The sequence below is a fragment of the Falco biarmicus genome, chromosome Z, assembly GCF_023638135.1.
Source record: "Falco biarmicus isolate bFalBia1 chromosome Z, bFalBia1.pri, whole genome shotgun sequence".
Taxonomy (NCBI): Eukaryota; Metazoa; Chordata; class Aves; order Falconiformes; family Falconidae; genus Falco; species Falco biarmicus.
Window position 1 is genome coordinate 58,866,277 of NC_079311.1, and position 17,521 is coordinate 58,883,797.

Sequence of the window (17,521 nt, forward strand, 5' to 3'; positions counted from 1 at the left end):
ATTAGCTTATTGCACACCTGAGTAATGCTGAAAGCTCTTAGGATACACTCTCAGCACACATACATACAAATTCTTTCACAGTGACGTGGGAGAACTTGTTAGTCCTTTCTTGGGACACAGATGGACGTGGAGGATTCACTGATTAATTTCTTAATTAATATTCAGCAGAGAGGACACTGAAGAGGCAAACTGCATTCTAGGTCAAGAGATGTGCATGTTAACATGGCAGTTGGGGAAATACAAATATTCCAGTTTACAAAACTACCAATGCAGTACTTCCCATGGCATCACATCTGCTATAAGAAGGTTAGAGAAGAAGAAGAGAACATTTGAAAGAGGAACAAAAAAGCCACTTGCTTTGTAAGGGACCTTGTGTTAAAATAAATGGGCTATCCAGCACCCTGACTGCATCTATAGGACACCTTTATCTCCTCTTTTGGGTACTTCTTTCATCACAACAAGGATCCTCTGAAGAAAAGGATGAGAAAAGACCGAGGACAATATACTGCTAGAACAAAACTGTTACTAAAAAATTAACTGGGATTTTTTCCTCATTAAATTGCCTCCCTACTTTCTGCTTTCAAGAACAGCAGATGGAGGGACAAAAAAGCTAAAATCAATTATTAATCGACAGGAGGTTATAGATCCCCATTCCCACTAGACCGTGCTTCACAATCTGAATTGCAATATTGAGTAAATCTATACATTAAGCTTCACACAGCTGTGCTACAAATTTCAGAAATCAACACTTCACTGGAAGAGCTTTGCAAGTTGCTATGGTTCTCAGACAATTAGCCAAGAGACCTTTCAGCACCTTGAAATTAGCTACCTGTTACCTTTGTGGCACTTCTTATTATATACTGTTATATTCAGTTAATGCTACCATCAAAAGACAGAATTAACTCATAGTCTTTGAATACTTGTAATACTTGTAAAATCACCTTAAATAGCTAGTTGTATGTGGCTGATCATTGATTTGCAGCTCCAGATTATTCAAAGACAACACAGAGCAGAGGAAGAGAATCCAGGTTTACATGGGATGTCTACTACACTCCATAGCATAAATGTAACATCTCATATGTATCCATTTCTTTCTCTTACTATAACCTAAACAGGAAGAGGTTATAGTGTTGCTTTCCCTTCATGTTCCTCTCTAGATTTTTGCATTAATGTTGTTGAATCCAAATGAGCTACTCCAGATCATTTTTACAGCACAGGACATAACATTGTGGAGAGAACAGCAGAAGGTAAGAGAAGAAACAGAAAGGATCACATGTTATATCCATACATCCATTTACATTGTACTTGTGTAAAAAATCCCCATAAGTAATCTTCATAGTTTACAGGAAAGGCATAGCTATAATTTCTTTTGTAACACTTGCAAAGCATTTGTATGCTACGGTGGTGAGAACTATGACTGCAGAAAACAGGATAGTATAGTCTGGAGAAAAACCAGAACCAGATGGGGTAGAAACCTGAAGCTGGAATTGGCTTCATACGCCAGTGTGCATATACTGGCTGTAACAGAATAGTGTTTTGGAACTTCCCTTGGAGAGCATGCAAGACATAGAAGACTTACAGGGGGACCAGTAGTTTGAAACTCCGATGCTGATTCTAGATTTCCATGTCAGTCACTGAATTAACTTTACTAGGATTTGCTATCCTAGCAAGTTCAGCCATTTTCGTAATATGGGATGTATCAAACAAAAAAAAAACCTACTGGAATTTTAGAATGAAAAAGATTGAAACTTATTACACTAATGTAATTCCTGATGCCAGTGCATTCTTTACTCCAAATAATTTGGCTATTCTATAAAATATTTTATGATAAACATAAATTTTAAAATATTGATTAAACTGTGTATATACTTGCTCATTTGTTGTACTCTGCAAGTTAGATCCTGTTAAGGTTTTTGTTTCTTCCACCTGAATTGTAACAAGTTGAGGTTCAATCACATTTGTTATTTGTGTACAGTCATCATCTAACTGGGGAATATCGGGTTCTGAATTTAACCGCTCTCCTTTGGTGTTAAGCTGTCTCTCATTTGGCACTACGGGAGTGACAAGTTGTACTACAGATCCTGACAAGGCATTCAGAGCTGTCACATGCTGTACTGGCGGGCATCACTGCTCTCATCTGCTGATGGATCAACGGGAAAGGCATGACCCTGACACTCTAACTTGTCAGACAATGGATTGGTCACTTCAAGACTTTCAGAATCACCAGTTTCAAATTCACCAGTCTCTACGCTCTGTTCAGTGAATGTTTCCATGAAAATCTTCCCTGGGAATGTCAGTGAAAGATCTGTATCATTATTAGGGAAATGTTCATCTGCTCTGTTATCTGTGTCAGTAAGTGTCACGTGGGTTCTCTGGCAATCTTCTAAAACATGTGGAAATATGTCTTGTGGTGTCTGTTCCTTTGGAACCGTTATTATATCCTCCAGTCATCCAGATAATGGAGAGAGAACTCATTACTTAATTTTATTTTTTGTAATTACTTAATTTCTGTGACATTAAAAAAAAATCACAAAAAGGGAAACTTTTTCTAAAAATGTGATTAACATTCACTTTAGAAGTCATCCATATACACATATATTCTATTTGCAGCTTTTGCATAAAACACAAAGCTCAAAGTCTTCCCTAAGAACTCATAAAATTTCTTCACAAGAGTTAGACTGAGTCCTCAGTTTCAAAAGTAGAGCACTTCAGCTGTTGACCCCCCCTTAGCAGGGAAAATCCAGAGTAGGAGAAACAATCTGTTATAAAGCAAAAGACATTATGCCATTGCCAATGACCTGAGGGCGTTAGAGGACTTTAAAAGGAAGGCATTAAAAATTTCTGTCACCCTGAAATAACAAAAGTGAACATACTCACAGTAATATAAAAAACATAGGTAGTAAAGCACAATATATGAGCTTTGATCATGTGTTTATGTGGATCCCACACAGGTATGGAGCATATGTGCCTCACAAGCTTCAGTTCAAAACCTTAGAAGTATGTTTGGAGGCTGCCCATTTGAGTTTCCACACTGAGTACAGAACCATAAAAACATAACTGTTCTTGGAAAAGTAATACTGTTACTGTTTTTCTAATCACTTTGAGTTGCTTTCAACAGATGCACTCACTTTTACACCAATAAATAACTTCTCCATTTTTTCCTATCCCTGTTTCAAATGCTTCTGTAGGAGAAAATCAGATGCCTCAGCAGACCTGTAAATGTTTTTATCTATACAACATTTGTATATAGCCGTGCTGTTGCTTAGTAATACTGGATCTTAGGAAAATCTGCACTACATTTTTAGACTCTTGCTGCCACCAAGTGGCAATAGTAGGCAGTGCAAGAATCCTTTAAACACTGGTAACATAATTTTGATAAAGCTCATGAACAATAAAACAGAAAAGGAAGAAATCTAACAGTATTGACTCATATTCAGTTTGTAAGTCATTATAAAACCCTGATTCTTTGTTGAAAAAATATTCCCTGATCTGCTGTTTGCTATCTTGTACCTGTGTGGCAAAGTTTCCTTTTTGAGCTAATTGTTCCTTCTTAATTACTGACTGCTTCTTAGTTTGCTGTATTGAATGACAGTTTCTTTTTAGACCACTTCTCTAACTTCTGCAGACTTTTAACAACTGGGAAAAAAGCCCACTGACGTAACTTTCTGTGCCTGAAGAAACAAGAGGTATAAAGTGGTATAAACACTGTCTATGCATATGACAAATTTCCTAAGAAAAAGGCTTGGTGCATTTGTTGAAGGGCAGGTGAAACTCACATTTTTATTAATGGAGAAGAATCAGGCAGGCATAAATGACTAATTTTGCAAGATTCTAAAAATCCAGATGCCAACTGAAATCCAAAACTTAAATGTGACTAGTCTTGTCAAAATTCCTATCCAACTACAGATGCCTGAATTTCTTCATCATGCATTTCTGTTGGCAAAATCCTGCGGGACTTGCTTGTTGACAAGTAATTAAAATCTGTAGAATATAGTAAAAGTCGAAACCTTCCCTCCCTAAAATCCATCCTCAGCTGCCAGTTATCCACAAAAATACTTAAAGCCCCAGGGCATACAGAGAGGCTGCTGAAGGAGAAATGCTGAGTCATCTGGGAACTGAATCAGAACAAGGAATTCTCTCTACTATGGACCCCAGTCTGCACACACATAAGTTTTACTCAAAGGAGGAACAGGATTCCCCCTCAAGTCAGTAGCTCAGCAGTAAAATTTCAACATAGTTGTAAACGCAAGTTTAAGTCCATCCTATGCCAAAAGAGCAATCAATTTTAAGAAGGGGTTCCTATGCAAGAATGCCAAAGAGAAAAAGTCATCTCTTTGGCATGAGGCTGTTAATTCTTCTCAGGGTTTGAACACCAGCCACCTCATGGCATCTGCGAAACTCTTCCACTAAGCATGAGCTGCTTCAAAAGCCTTGATTTAAATGCCACTATCCTCATGTCTCAATTATTCCCAGTGCAAATCCAAATCAAAGTGCTCCTTAATCCAGGCACAAATCCTGCTGACCTTCTAGCATCAGCCCAGAATCTCATCTCCCCATTTTACCCAGTGAGCACATGCTGGGTAACTACTGATCATGGCCACAGCCAACTCTGGCCTCAGCCGAGTCAGAATCTTACACCAGAGAAAGCAGGTGGACAAGGAAGTCATGCAGAGGTCTCATCTAGAAAAACAAATTACTTCACCATGGATATAAAAACTATGAGTTAATAAACTCACTGCACCCAAGGCCAGTGAGCGAGCCAGGCTTAGCCTAAGCCTTAGATGTCTACCTCTCCTCCTGCACACGAGCAAGCTTAGATCTGGCCGGTCAGCTCCAGCAGATGTCAGTGCATTCACATCATCTTGGTGAATTTTGACACGCAAGGATTTTTTTTTCCCCGCATCTTTGAGAAATTGGTGACTATTCGGTGTCACAGACTGTGGCTTACAAATGTTACAAGATAAAATAATACTGAAATGTAAATAATAAAGCTGGAGTGGAAATGTTAAGTGGACTCCCGTACCTGCTAGCTCTTAGTCAAACAACAGCAGAGTTCAACCTTTCGATACATACATGTAAGAGAATCACTAAAAAGGAGTTAAGGCTTGGAACAACATTACCAGCTTTTTTGCGAACACTAAGAAGAACACTACTGCAATATACTGGGACATGAGAGGTACACAGAGAATCACAGAACAGTTGAAGCTGGAAGGGACCTGTTGAGATCATCTAGTCCAACCTTGCTGCTCAAGCCGTACAACTGCAGCAGATTGCCCAGGACCATGTCCAGTCAGGTTCTGAGTATCTACACAGATGGAAAATGCACTGCCTCTCTGGGCAACCTGTTCTACTGTCTGACCGCCCTCACAGTTAAAAAGTACTGTTTTGTGTTCAGATGGAACTTCTTTCTTTTTCCTTTGTGTCCACTGCCTCTTTTACTATCAGTGGGCACTACTGAGAAGTATGGTTCCCTCATGTTCATTCCTTCCTGTCAGGTGTTCATAGATGTCAGTAAGATCTCCCCAAAGTCTTCTCTTTTGATTGAACAGCCCTAGCTCTCTTGGTCTGTCCTCTTATACAAAAGATCATAGAATTACAGAATAGTTTGGGATGGAAGGGACCTTTAAAGGTCATCTAGTCCACCCACACCCTGCCATCAGCAGGGACATCTTCACCTAGATGAAGCTGCTCAGAACCCAGTCCAACCCGACCTTGAATGTTTCCAGGGATGGGGCATCTACCACCTCCTCGGGCAACCTGTGCCAGTGTTTCAACACCCTCATTACAAAAATGTCTTCCTTACAACTGGTCTGAACCCACCCTCTTTTAGTTTAACACCGTCACCCCTTGTCCTATCACAACAGGCCCTGCTAAAAAGTCTCCCATAAGTATCAAAAGGCCACTACAAGGTCTCCCCAGAGCCTTCTCTTTGCCAGGCTGCACAACCCCAGCTCTCTCAGCCTTTCCTCACAGCAGAGGTGTTCCACCCCTCCCATCATTTTGGGGGCCCTTCTCTGGACCCCCTCCAACAGGTCCATGTCTTTCCTGCACCGAGGGCTCCACAGCTGGATGCAGTACTCCAAGGTGGGGTCGGTCTCACCAGAGCAGAGTAGAGCAGCAGAATCTCCTCCCTCGACCTGCTGGCCTCGTTTCTTTTGATGCGGACCAGGATTTGGCTGGCTTTCTGGGCTGCGAGCACACATTACTGGCTCATGGCCAGCTTTTCATGCACTGGTACACCCCCAAGTCCTTCTGCACAGCACTGCTCTCAATCCCTTCACCCCCCAGCCTGTACTGATACCGGGGATTGCCCCAGCCCGGGGCAGGACCTTGCCCTTGGCCCTGCTGAACCCCCTGAGGTTCACATGGGCTCACTTCTTGAGCTTGTCCAGGTCTTCTGGATGGCATCCCAGCCCCCAGGCACGTCAACTGCACCACTCAGCTTGCTGTTACCTGCAAACCTGTTGAGGGTACACTAGATCCTACTGTCTATGTCATTGCTGAAGATATGAAACAGTACTGGTGACAATAGTGACCCCTGAGCAACACCACTTGTCACTGATCTCCACCTGGACATCAAGCCATTGACCCCTACCCTCTGGATGCATACATCCAACCAATTCCTCATCCGCCAAACCATCCATCCATCAAATCCTCTCTTTAATCTAGAGAAGGGTGTTGTAGGGGACCACATCAAAGGCCTTAGAGAACTAGATGCATCAGCCCTGTAATCATCTTTATGGCCTGTGCTGGACTCGCTGCAATGTGTCTGTATCTTTCCTGTACTGAGGATGCAGAACTGGATGCAGTATTCCAGAGGCTGCCTTACAAGTTCTGAGTAGAGGACCAGCCCCCTCGACTTGCTAGCAATGTTTTTCCTAGTGCAGCCCACGATATTGTTTGCCCTCTTGGCCACACGGGTGCATCACTGGCTCGAGGCCAGCTTACTGTCCACCACGATCCCTAGGACCTTCTCTGCAGAGATACCTTCCAGCCAGCTGGTCCCCAGTGGGTACTGATGTCTGAGGTTATTCCTCCCCACATGCAGTACTTCACATTTCCCCTTGCTCAACTTCATGAGACTCCTCTCTGCCCAGTTCTCCAATCTGTCTGGGTCCCTCTGAATGGCAACACAACTGTCTGGTGTATCAGTCACTCCAGCACTGCCTCTGAACTTGCTAAGGGTACATGCTGTTCCATTTTCCAGGTCACAAATGGAGGTGTTTAACAGTACTGGCCCCACTGTTGACATACAAACCACAACAGAAATCAGAGCTGCTATATCATCAAGATCAAGAAAACTCAGCAAGGGTCACTTTATGGTGTCAGGATTTAACAAATTTGTCTTGTATTTTCAGGAATAGATAAAATAACATGTCCAGTGACTTGACTGGTTGTCAAGGTGTCTGTCCTAGCTGTGAATAGCCTGTGATGACCACTGTTTCCTCTCACAAAAGGTTTTCCTGCAGCAGTCAGATCTTGCCAGTGCCAACATTAGTCAACATGCAAAAAGAGTAATTCACAATTATTTCCAACCTTCCTACTCCAGGCTCCTAAAATACTGTCTCTGGAGATATTCTCAAGGCATTCAATCTGCCTATTCTCCAGGGACTAGTGATAGGCAATCTTTGTTTCAATGCATTTTGATTGTGTTCTATTTAACTAATTCTGTACAACGAGAATGTCTCTTTTAATAAACTTGGTATTATAGTTCTATATTGGTAGCCGTATATTTTTCAAAAAGGAATAGCCATGGGGATTTAATTTTTTTCTTTGTTCTATGAGAAGGGATACCTGATCTGTAATCAATTGTATTTGCTATAAGACATGAACAATTTGCCATACTGGTCTCAAATTTGCTTTTGGTGAATTTTAGCAAGCACTGTTTTTTCCCCAACATCAACTGTAATCAGGCTTCCTGAAAAAAGGAAAACAAAACTGATTTATATCCAACTCTAAACAGGTACAAATCTATGGGACTAGATTAAACAGCCATAATGCTATGGTCTCTGCATTAAGCTGGTTATTTCAGCAGACAATTACAGTGCATATTGCTGTAAATCGCTCCATACTGGGATGTCAGAGAACAAATACTGGAACAGGTATCCTCCGTAAGTTAATGGGAGGCTTCCTAAGAAGCTGCTGATGGCAGCAAGCATTACATATACCCGAGGTCCTCTCATTTCTATAGGACCCAGGCAGCTGATGTCACTAGTGCTGCAGAAATCCTCAAAACTGTCCATGACATTGCAATAGGAATTGATAACAGCAGTTACTTGGAAGTTGGAAGTAAGGAGCAGTTGCTGCAGAAACAGCAACAAAGCAAATTTCAATGACAGCTTCTTTGTCCAGCAGAGACCTGAAAGCAATGAACTGGTCAGGGGTGAATTTAGACTAGAAATCAAAAAGCGCAGGGGTCATTGTGCCTCAGAAGGGCAACAGGAGAGAACAATGAAGAGGTAGCAGAGCAGACACAAGTAACATTGCGGCTGCAGACAACAACATATAGAGGCAAAGGCCAAGAATCCCTTCATTAAATGCTGCCAGCACTTCCTCTACTAACTGGAGAGAAATCTGCTCAAGTCCTTCACTGCTGCCTGGACTTCACTGACTGCAAACCAAGAATGCAAAGAGTGCTGGAAAGGAAAAGAGGAGAGGGGAAGTAGAAAGGAATCAAGAAAATATCTGACCACTGGATGTTTAGGTCGGTGGTTGCAAAACCTTAAATTTTTGCTCAAGGTGTTTCTGGGTTGAATGGTTCACATGGATATATTGTTGAATTTTTGCTACTGTGCTTTCTGAAAGCTGTCGGGGAATTCTTTCTTTCCTCCAAGATTTTCTTTCTTTTATGTGCAAAAGCAGTGCTTGTAAGCAGATAATTACTAAACTAATCAGTATTATTTGTGAACTACGCTCCTAACATTCAGACTGCATTAAGCTTATCTAAATTAGTGTTCATACAATCCCTAACCTTCCACTTGCCTTCAGCTGTACATTTCCACATCCTCTCTTGTGCTGCACTGGCACTTACCTAATCTTCTGGGGAGCTGGACTGAAAAGATAAACTGGCTGAAAACTAAGCACATTTTTAAAAAACTGAACAGCATCTGACAGTTGCTCCCCAAAACTTGCTCCACACTGGGGGTCAAACAAGTGCTAGTGTTGGCCCAAAGAAAGCAGCAGAAACTCACAGCAAGGAAAACAAGCAGTACCTTGCAACACCCAAGTAGATAGGCTCACACTGGAGTGGAATCATCCCCGTTTCAGTTTCACTGAGAAAGAAGCTGGCAAAATGAGGGAAAAGGTAAAGCTATTCCCTCACTTTTACCTCACAGCAGTGAAACCTGTCACTCATGAGCAGCTTTAGGATTACTAAAGAGATGTATCAACTGGTGCTACCTATTTTTGTCCACAAGTCAGTCACTACTCCCTAAGAGAACAACAGGGATACTCTGTTCCTCCTCAAAGACCTTCTTAATGCCTCTCCCATAACTTTCATTGGTCGAAAACATGCTTTAAGCTACTAGAAGTCTTCATTACTTTAGCTTAAATAACAGCCCTTATAGATTCTGCGTCACAGTTATGTCTTTCCTACTTCACTGTTACTGCTATGCTCCCACCCCTGTGCCCTGCAAGATTAATAACTCCAGTTTCTACCCCAAAAGCATAAAACAAAGGTTATCTCTTGTTTTTACCTGATGTGCTCAGTGTCAGTTTCAACAGCTATATGCCTGCTTTTTAACATGAAAGAACCAGGTATTTTTCAGTAAAATATTCTCTAATGCTCATTAAATTAAATGGTATTTCACATACATTCAGTTGTAAAAATACACTAACCTTTTCTTCTGGATTTTTCTGGAAACCATTCAATTTGATATCTATATTTAGGAGAGTAAAGAAATATTTCAGTTGTACTTTCCACTTCTGAAAGTTCTCAGAATCTCTAATAAAATGGCCTCACTTCCTGATTAAGGTTGAATTTTCAAACCTTAAAAATCACTGTAATCATGTTCCCTAAGTGGAACTGACAATAAGGTTTCTAGTTAGGCTCTGTTAGTCAATAAATTGTATTCCAGGGCTATTCTGTCATATTTATTCACTGGTGATTTAGGGCCTTGTGCTTCCAGAGGCCATCAGCAGATGGAATTGCTGCCCATTTCATAAGATAAGACCTATGCCCTGCGCTCTGTAATTACAATGCAATTAGACAATACAGCTACAACAATATAATAATTTACTGCCTCTGAAAAGGGCTGGTCCCAACCTCCCTGCTTCCACCCCTGTGTTTTGACATTCATGCGATTCCCAGGGAACTTCCTAATCAGAAATAAAGTGAATAGTTTTCTATTGGGTTAGCAAAAATCAGCTCAAATAGGGAGACAGCAAAACAGATGCAGCAGTTTTGGAGCACAGAGGAACAGAAGTACAACTGAAGTAGCAGCAGGTGACAGATCTATCTCTGAGTGGCCAGTGGCATTTTTGTTTCTCCTTTCTTACAGATGCCTTTGATTGTTGGATATGTTAGTAAGAAGCATGTAGGAACCCCCAATGACTGTTACATCCACGCTTACCTTACACATCCATATGGCACCTGAGTACCTTGTGGCCTGCAACTTTTGTCAGAATATGCCACAGCAATGAAATAATTTTAAGATGCAAATATAACAATGGCTTGGGAAAAGAGTTATTTCTCCAAACAATCCTAACATAGTTGTCTTGGACTACAACTATGAAAACCAAAGAACTGTTGTAAAGGTCACATATAGTTAAATCCTGAATAAAACCTACATGGATACTCACCTTCAGCTAGAACAACTTCCAGTTTTGTACAAAATACAACATACCTACGGAATTATTTTGCTTCCCCTCTACTGCAGGATTTAGTGAATAACCAGACTTAGAAATATTTTCAGTAAGTGACAGATGCTTCATCCAACCCCTAGAATTAAATAATACAAGAAAAAGTCCTTACTGAGAAAGAATTGTACCTGCTCAGCTTAAGAAAATTTCTACAGTACTTTGAGTTTATTTATGAAGTTTTGTACTTACAATTAGTTGTGGAAACAACTGCAGTTATTTTAGAGGCATACTTCTCTTTGCAAGGACATGCAGTAATTAAGACTTCAAGATTTCCTAAGCAGAGTTCTATTTGTACATTCATTCTCTAAGTGAAAAAATGACCCTTCCTATTTTTTATTACTTCTTTCTGTATTTCTATTATAAATCCATCTTCTGCTGAAATCCTTTCATAGCTTTGAAGAACAAAAGGTCTAACATTATTTATTACATATTTTTATTTATTTGTCTAATGCTTTTCCCTGAGCAGTTTACTGTCATTCGTGTTGCTTATGCCTTTATACAATGAAAGGTAACACCATCAATAAAACCAAATGCATGTACAGTTTGAGCCACACCAGACACAGAACTACCTCTGACATAAATACGGATGCTTCGCTAAGCAAACAAGAAAATCACTTCACAATGGAACACAAAGAATAAAATAATATACAAATGGAAAATAAAGGAATTGTTCAATCACAGTATGTCTGACTGGAATTCCTGTGTGATGTATTATACTCACTGCAGTAGAGGCTGAGGCTGGTCAGATGCATATGCCTCTTGAGGTATCTGAATGAAAAAAAAAATATTTAACAAGTTAGTAAACAAAGTACTTCATTATTTATTTTTTCAGCTTTATTACATGCTTATCTTCTTCCTTCTATAATTGAATTGGGAAACAGAATTTTTAAATCAGATCGGTACACACATTACTAATAAGATACAAAACCTGTTCCACTTAAATCTTTTTTTTATTTGCGCTGCTTGGGAAAAATGTTGAAAAATAAATTAAGACTACAAAGACGACACTCACCCAGAACGAAAACATACCTATGCAAGTAAGATATGATTGCTTTAAACTTCAGGTGTTTTATACATCAAAAGACCTAAACAGAAGCTATTTTTATTTCAGTTCTCAGTTGTAACATTTTTGGGGGGTAAACCCCCTCTTTTCATTAAATAAGACAGGGTGCTGCTCAAGAGACTGTGGAATTTAGTGTACAACTTCCAATATCCCTGGAAAAGGCAGAATTATGGAACTTAGCTGACAAGATCTGCACATCAGCAAGCTCTAAGTGGAAGGACGGCCACATGCAGACACAGGAAAGCACATGTGGGTAAGGAGAGAGCTAATGTCAGAAGTAGGAGCTGCATTCAAACTCCTTAGTGAAAGGAGCTTGGATCCACTTTTTGCAGCTCTGACTGGTAATGAAGAGATTTCCTCTACTATGGAAAGAAAAGCCTTCATATAAAGTCTACGGCAACCCAGGAATGATTAAAATAGGCAAGTGAGCTGCAGAATGGTTCTCTTCCAGATGAGCTGAAGACTGGGTATCACTACTGGACTATCAGCATACTGGCTGCAATTTTAAACAAATCATCGACATACAGTGGAGATCATTCACAGCACTAGGAAAACTCTGGGAAATAACACCTTGGTGTAGGTACCAAGTGATGACTTATTTGGCTTGCACAAGATATTAGCAACACAGTAAAAGCAACCGTCTTAGCAATGACCTAAAGAGCAACATGCAGAGATCAACCAGTAGAAAGGACTGCTAAAAGGCTCCCTGGAACAGAACAGGTTCTTTAGAAACAGTTTGTGCAACAATTATTGCCTGATGTTCCAAAATATGGCAATGGGATAGTTGGCAGAAAGTTATTGACTTTGCCAAATACACCCTTTGAACGAATCAGTCTGGTATTTACACACAACATTATCCAGAGACCAAGCAAGGTCAGGAGGATAGCAGAACTGCTACTAAAACTCTCTGACTGGCTAACATTGCTCAGATAGATGACTAAAGTTTAATGAACTACCACGGTACCTCAGAAGGAGAAGGAGCTATTTTGTCTGCTAAAAATTAGGTTCTTAGCAAAACCAGTGTATTGTCAATTGGTTGATAGGTCTCTCAAATCATAAAAGTTACACAAATAGCATCTGTGGTGACTGACTGCAGGTACTAGGAACAGCCTTTTGTCCTACTCTCTTGCTTTAGGCAAGGAAATTCCTGCAAAACTCAACTGATTTTTCTCATCTGAGCACTTATTTATACAGTCAACTACCTGAGGGGACTCTGGATGTGTTCCAAAAAAAGACTAATGCTTAAAAGTTCTAAGTGCCACCTAACAATTTTAGGTGCACTTCAACAAACTGGGCAAAAAAAGAAAGCCTGAAAAAGGTGAAAGCACAAACTTACAATCACAAGGCCTGTCTGAACAAGCAAGCCATAGAATAGATAATGGAAACGACTTGTCAGCTGGGGAGAACCTGAATCCTACAAAACCTGTCCGTGTATCTACAGCATCTCTAGCGAAAGAAAAGTCTTTTTTACAATCCTACGTGGTAGAATCGAAGCTAGGACTATGTATCTCAAGCCTCCTCCCCTGACCATGTGAAGTACAAAGAAAGCCAAGACTCTTTGAACAACAGGAACAGATGGTATATTTTCTGAAAAAATTCACAGCCACTCTGGGCCGCATCACCCTTACATCACATCACATCAAGACGCTGTATTCACATAAGATCATTTCTGAGGATGCAGTAGAAAGCAAGCTTCTACACAAGCACATTCCATGTTGGCTCTCAGAGTGGCTGAAGAGCCACACTGGTGCAATCTATATATGCAAGTATCAAGGACAACAGGCCAATGCCATTCCTTACAGCACTGAGTAAAGATTTAAATGTTATACTGTCCCCATGCTGCGTGCGACCAAGCTGCCAGCAGCAAGCTACGGAGGTCTCACGCAAAAAAAAACAACAAAGCCCAAACAAAAAAAAAAATGTGAGTTATCCAAACTATTTGGTTGAGACAAAGTAATTTGCAATGTTACAATGCTGTGTAAAAACACTCACTTCAGTAGGAGCATCTCTTTTTTTTGTCATCTAGGAAGCAGTTTTGTTCTTTTAAAAAAACATCTTATACTGGAATAAGGCTACATATATAGTGGTCTTTGGACTGGTGAATCCACAACGCTAAAGACAGTGTAACAATCACAGGTTTTAAAACAATCTCAGTTAAAAAGTAGAAACCTGTTTCTTTCTAATGGTTTCACGAGTGTGTCATAGGTAGGTATGTTGCTAGGTAGGGCCTGGCGGCCGGAAGATCTCACGCTGTACGGAAACATAGGGCCCCCCTCCAGGTAGCCAACAGCTTTTAGTTTATGATGTAAGCAGACAGAAGTGACATTGTAAACCTAGGCTATATAGTGTCACGTCGTTCAGCAATAAATGCCATTTGCCATCCACCACATTGGTGTCTGCGAGTGATGGACCGCACGGCCAGGGGTCGGCCGCCGTGCCGTTCCTGAGCCAGGTCACTGCGTGCCCGTGAAGGCAACATAGGTAGAAAGCCGATTGCTCAAATGAACTGAAAGAGAAGTTTATAGGCTAGCTACCAACTGCAGCAAATATATTAAAATGTAGGTTAATTAGTAAATCAGGAATGCAGAATTATCCATATAGCAGAAGAATTACCCCATCATCATGCAAGCAGACATTTTATTCTGCACTTCAGATTATGTCTTTCTTTTTTAAACAAAAATTGTCCAATCGTTGGATCACAGCTAATCTCATAATGAGTAGCCAAAGGTATATGCTTGCATGATTAACCTAGATGGTTATCTTTCAGTTCCTGAAGGGAACGTACTAAAAAGTTTGTGCTCCATGGCTTATTCGTCTTTGTTACTGGCTTGTTCCTCAAATTTGAAAGGTTATACCTTCATGAAATACCAGGGAAGAGATACATTTGATACATTACTAGAGAGAATGTGCCACACACCTTACAACTGTCTTGCCAACAAATTAATTTCAGCTGTGAGCCACCAGGCCCTTTTGTACATAAAGAATAGGAGACCAAGTGGGCCTATTAATAATTAATAGTTAAATATGTGTAGCAGGAGACTTATAATTTTTATACCTACTGGATTTATCTGTTCTTCCTCCTGACTATATGTGTTACCACAAAATTTCTGTATAAAAGAGATTTCTGGAGAGGAAGGTCCTAGGAAAAACAAACAACAAACAGAAAAAAACACAGTAACTAAAGGAAGTTTCCATTGCCTTAATTTCTTCACAACTGTCCATAACTCCATAAATTGCAACATAACTCTGTAACTGAGGAATATGTATCAAAGCTTCTGATAGGCAATGGATTTAAGTGGTTGAACAGTCTACCTAACTACATTTTGAAACTCAACATATGAGAGGTCAGAAACTAATAAAAGCAGCTGGGGTCAGAATTTATTATTTCACTTAGTGTTCTGGAATCCTCCCTGAGTTTGGATTGGTGATTAACACTTTCCTCTTATTTTTTAAACTAACAACTGCAATTTTGGTAAGTTGCCTGATCCATTTCACTAAAAATATTTGTACTCCCATATAGAATACTTTCTTTAATGACTATGCAAAGGAAAAACTTCTCTTGGGGTGGGGGGGGAACCTCCAAGGTTGGACCCTTAGGTTTCAAAACTAAAACGTTGTTACTAACATTAATAAAATAGCTGTCAAATTAATCTTTGTTATGTATCTCATCACCAAATTGCTCCTGCACAAATATGCACAAATACATGAACACATAAACTTACTGAAATTAAAATATCACAGGCAGAGTGCTAGAAGTATCATCTATTACATTTACAGACAAAAAACCTCCACCTAACCCTCACACAAATCCCCACTCCATAAACGGAACAAAGAGCCAAATAAACATGCCTTAAACCATGTGTGTTGGATGTTACCACGTTTTAACTCCAGGGGATAACCACAGGTACTTTCAAAATCAGATGATGCTTCTTTCCTCTGAAAAAACTATTGAGCAACTATGAAAGGTTCAGATTCAGAATTCACAGTCATAGGAACAGTTTCAGCAGATTTCAGTGGGCTGTAGATAAGATCTGTATTAACTCAGAGTAAGTGGATAAGAAAAGACTGTCCACTCAGGTCTTCAAATTGGTAAAAGGCCAAACAAAAAAAAATCTGGAAGAACACTAATAGCACCTTGTGTCACTTAACAGACTAGGTAGTCTCTGTATTGCTGGAGTAGAATGTACAAGATGCAGGTTAAACGTATCACATAAAAATACCAAGGAGGTACCAGTAAAACTATTACATAATGCCAACATGCTTGCTCATGCAACCTGCTCTAAGGGAGTTACTGAGGAAGATTTTAAAGCTTTAAATGAGCGTGCATGCCTTTATTTTTAAAGTAACTTAATAGTACACTTAAAATCATGCACCTAAATATCACTGCCCAAACATTGTATGTTAAATTTAAAAAGAAAGGATATATTAACAATATTATTTTTTAAATAACACATGCAACTATAGTTACATACTATTATCTGTATAGATTCCATTTATATGACCATTATGTGTTTTGATTCTATTTATTTTATTCTGCTGAAACACAATACACATATCTAAATAAAAAGGATATCCCTGCATCAAAGTTCAAACACTTCCCAAGCCAGGAATCCTGTTATAGTGCACATGAAGAATGGAGAAATAAAGAGCAAACCTGTTTTTCAAGTATTAAAAATGTGCTGGTCATTCTTCTAAAATATAATCTAAAACTGTGGGTCTAATGAGTGCACACGCAGTTCATTAGGCATGAACTTCATGCAACACTTAAGTTGAAATAACATGGACTCAGGCAACGGCCACAGCAATAGTTCATGGAAAAAAACAACACAGAATGAAAAAAGAATTCTGTCCTACCTTTATTAATTATTTCAGTTGTCAAAGCCATGTCCTTATAATTAAATGGCAACCTTTGCAAAATAAAATAAAATAAAATAATAACAATAGTTATAATAGTTATAATAATAGTGATAATAATAATAATGCCATTAATCAGTTGTATGCTCTGCTTTTCAGCCCTGTGAACCCAAGGACAGCTGAGGGCAGCCATCTTGAGCCTCTGCTGTGGGGATGGCACTCGCCAGGCAGTGACAAGTGCACCTCTAATGCTAACACCAACGGTGAAGGACCCCCAGGCTGTGAGGATATACCAGATACCCTGCACAGGAAAACCTTAGTCTGGGAGGTACATTACATCACCAATCTACATATTTCCAAGCCAATACCGGGCCACAAAGCTAGTACAAAGAAGTGCAGCTGCTTGGAGTTGCCATGTCTTAAAGAACACAAGAGATCATGTCATGAAAATGGAGTCAAGTTAAAGTTGTGGAGAAATAACATCAGCAGCAATTGTATTTAATAGTGTTTTCTTTATTCGCTCGGAGCTGAGGCGTTTCAATTCTACTAAAATGTTACTCAGGAGGGTCTGGAGGCCGCAGCTCGGAGCCCACGCAGGCACACAGGATAAACAGGGCCACATGCAGCGCTGAGAGCCACTGGGCCCAAGGGCACGCACAACTGCTCTGAGGGCGGGGAGAAAAAAACCCCAAAACCTAAAAACACGCGTTTGTGAAATAACCGGGGACAGCTGCTTTGCACTGC

At 40.0% G+C, this 17,521-nt stretch overlaps 1 protein-coding gene across 2 annotated transcripts in view; it reads right to left on the reverse strand.

Moving 5' to 3' along the window:
* ANKRD31 (ankyrin repeat domain 31) overlaps window positions 1-17,521 on the reverse strand; it is a 75,354-nt gene that overhangs the window by 57,426 nt on the left and 407 nt on the right. For both annotated transcript variants that reach the window (XM_056323818.1, XM_056323817.1), the window contains exons 2-6: window positions 16,778-16,830; window positions 14,983-15,062; window positions 11,582-11,628; window positions 10,845-10,939; window positions 9,838-9,878 (exon numbers count right to left, since the gene is read on the reverse strand). In XM_056323818.1, the coding sequence (XP_056179793.1) occupies window positions 9,838-9,878; window positions 10,845-10,939; window positions 11,582-11,628; window positions 14,983-15,062; window positions 16,778-16,830 (316 nt within the window). The remainder of the gene's footprint in view (window positions 1-9,837; window positions 9,879-10,844; window positions 10,940-11,581; window positions 11,629-14,982; window positions 15,063-16,777; window positions 16,831-17,521) is intronic.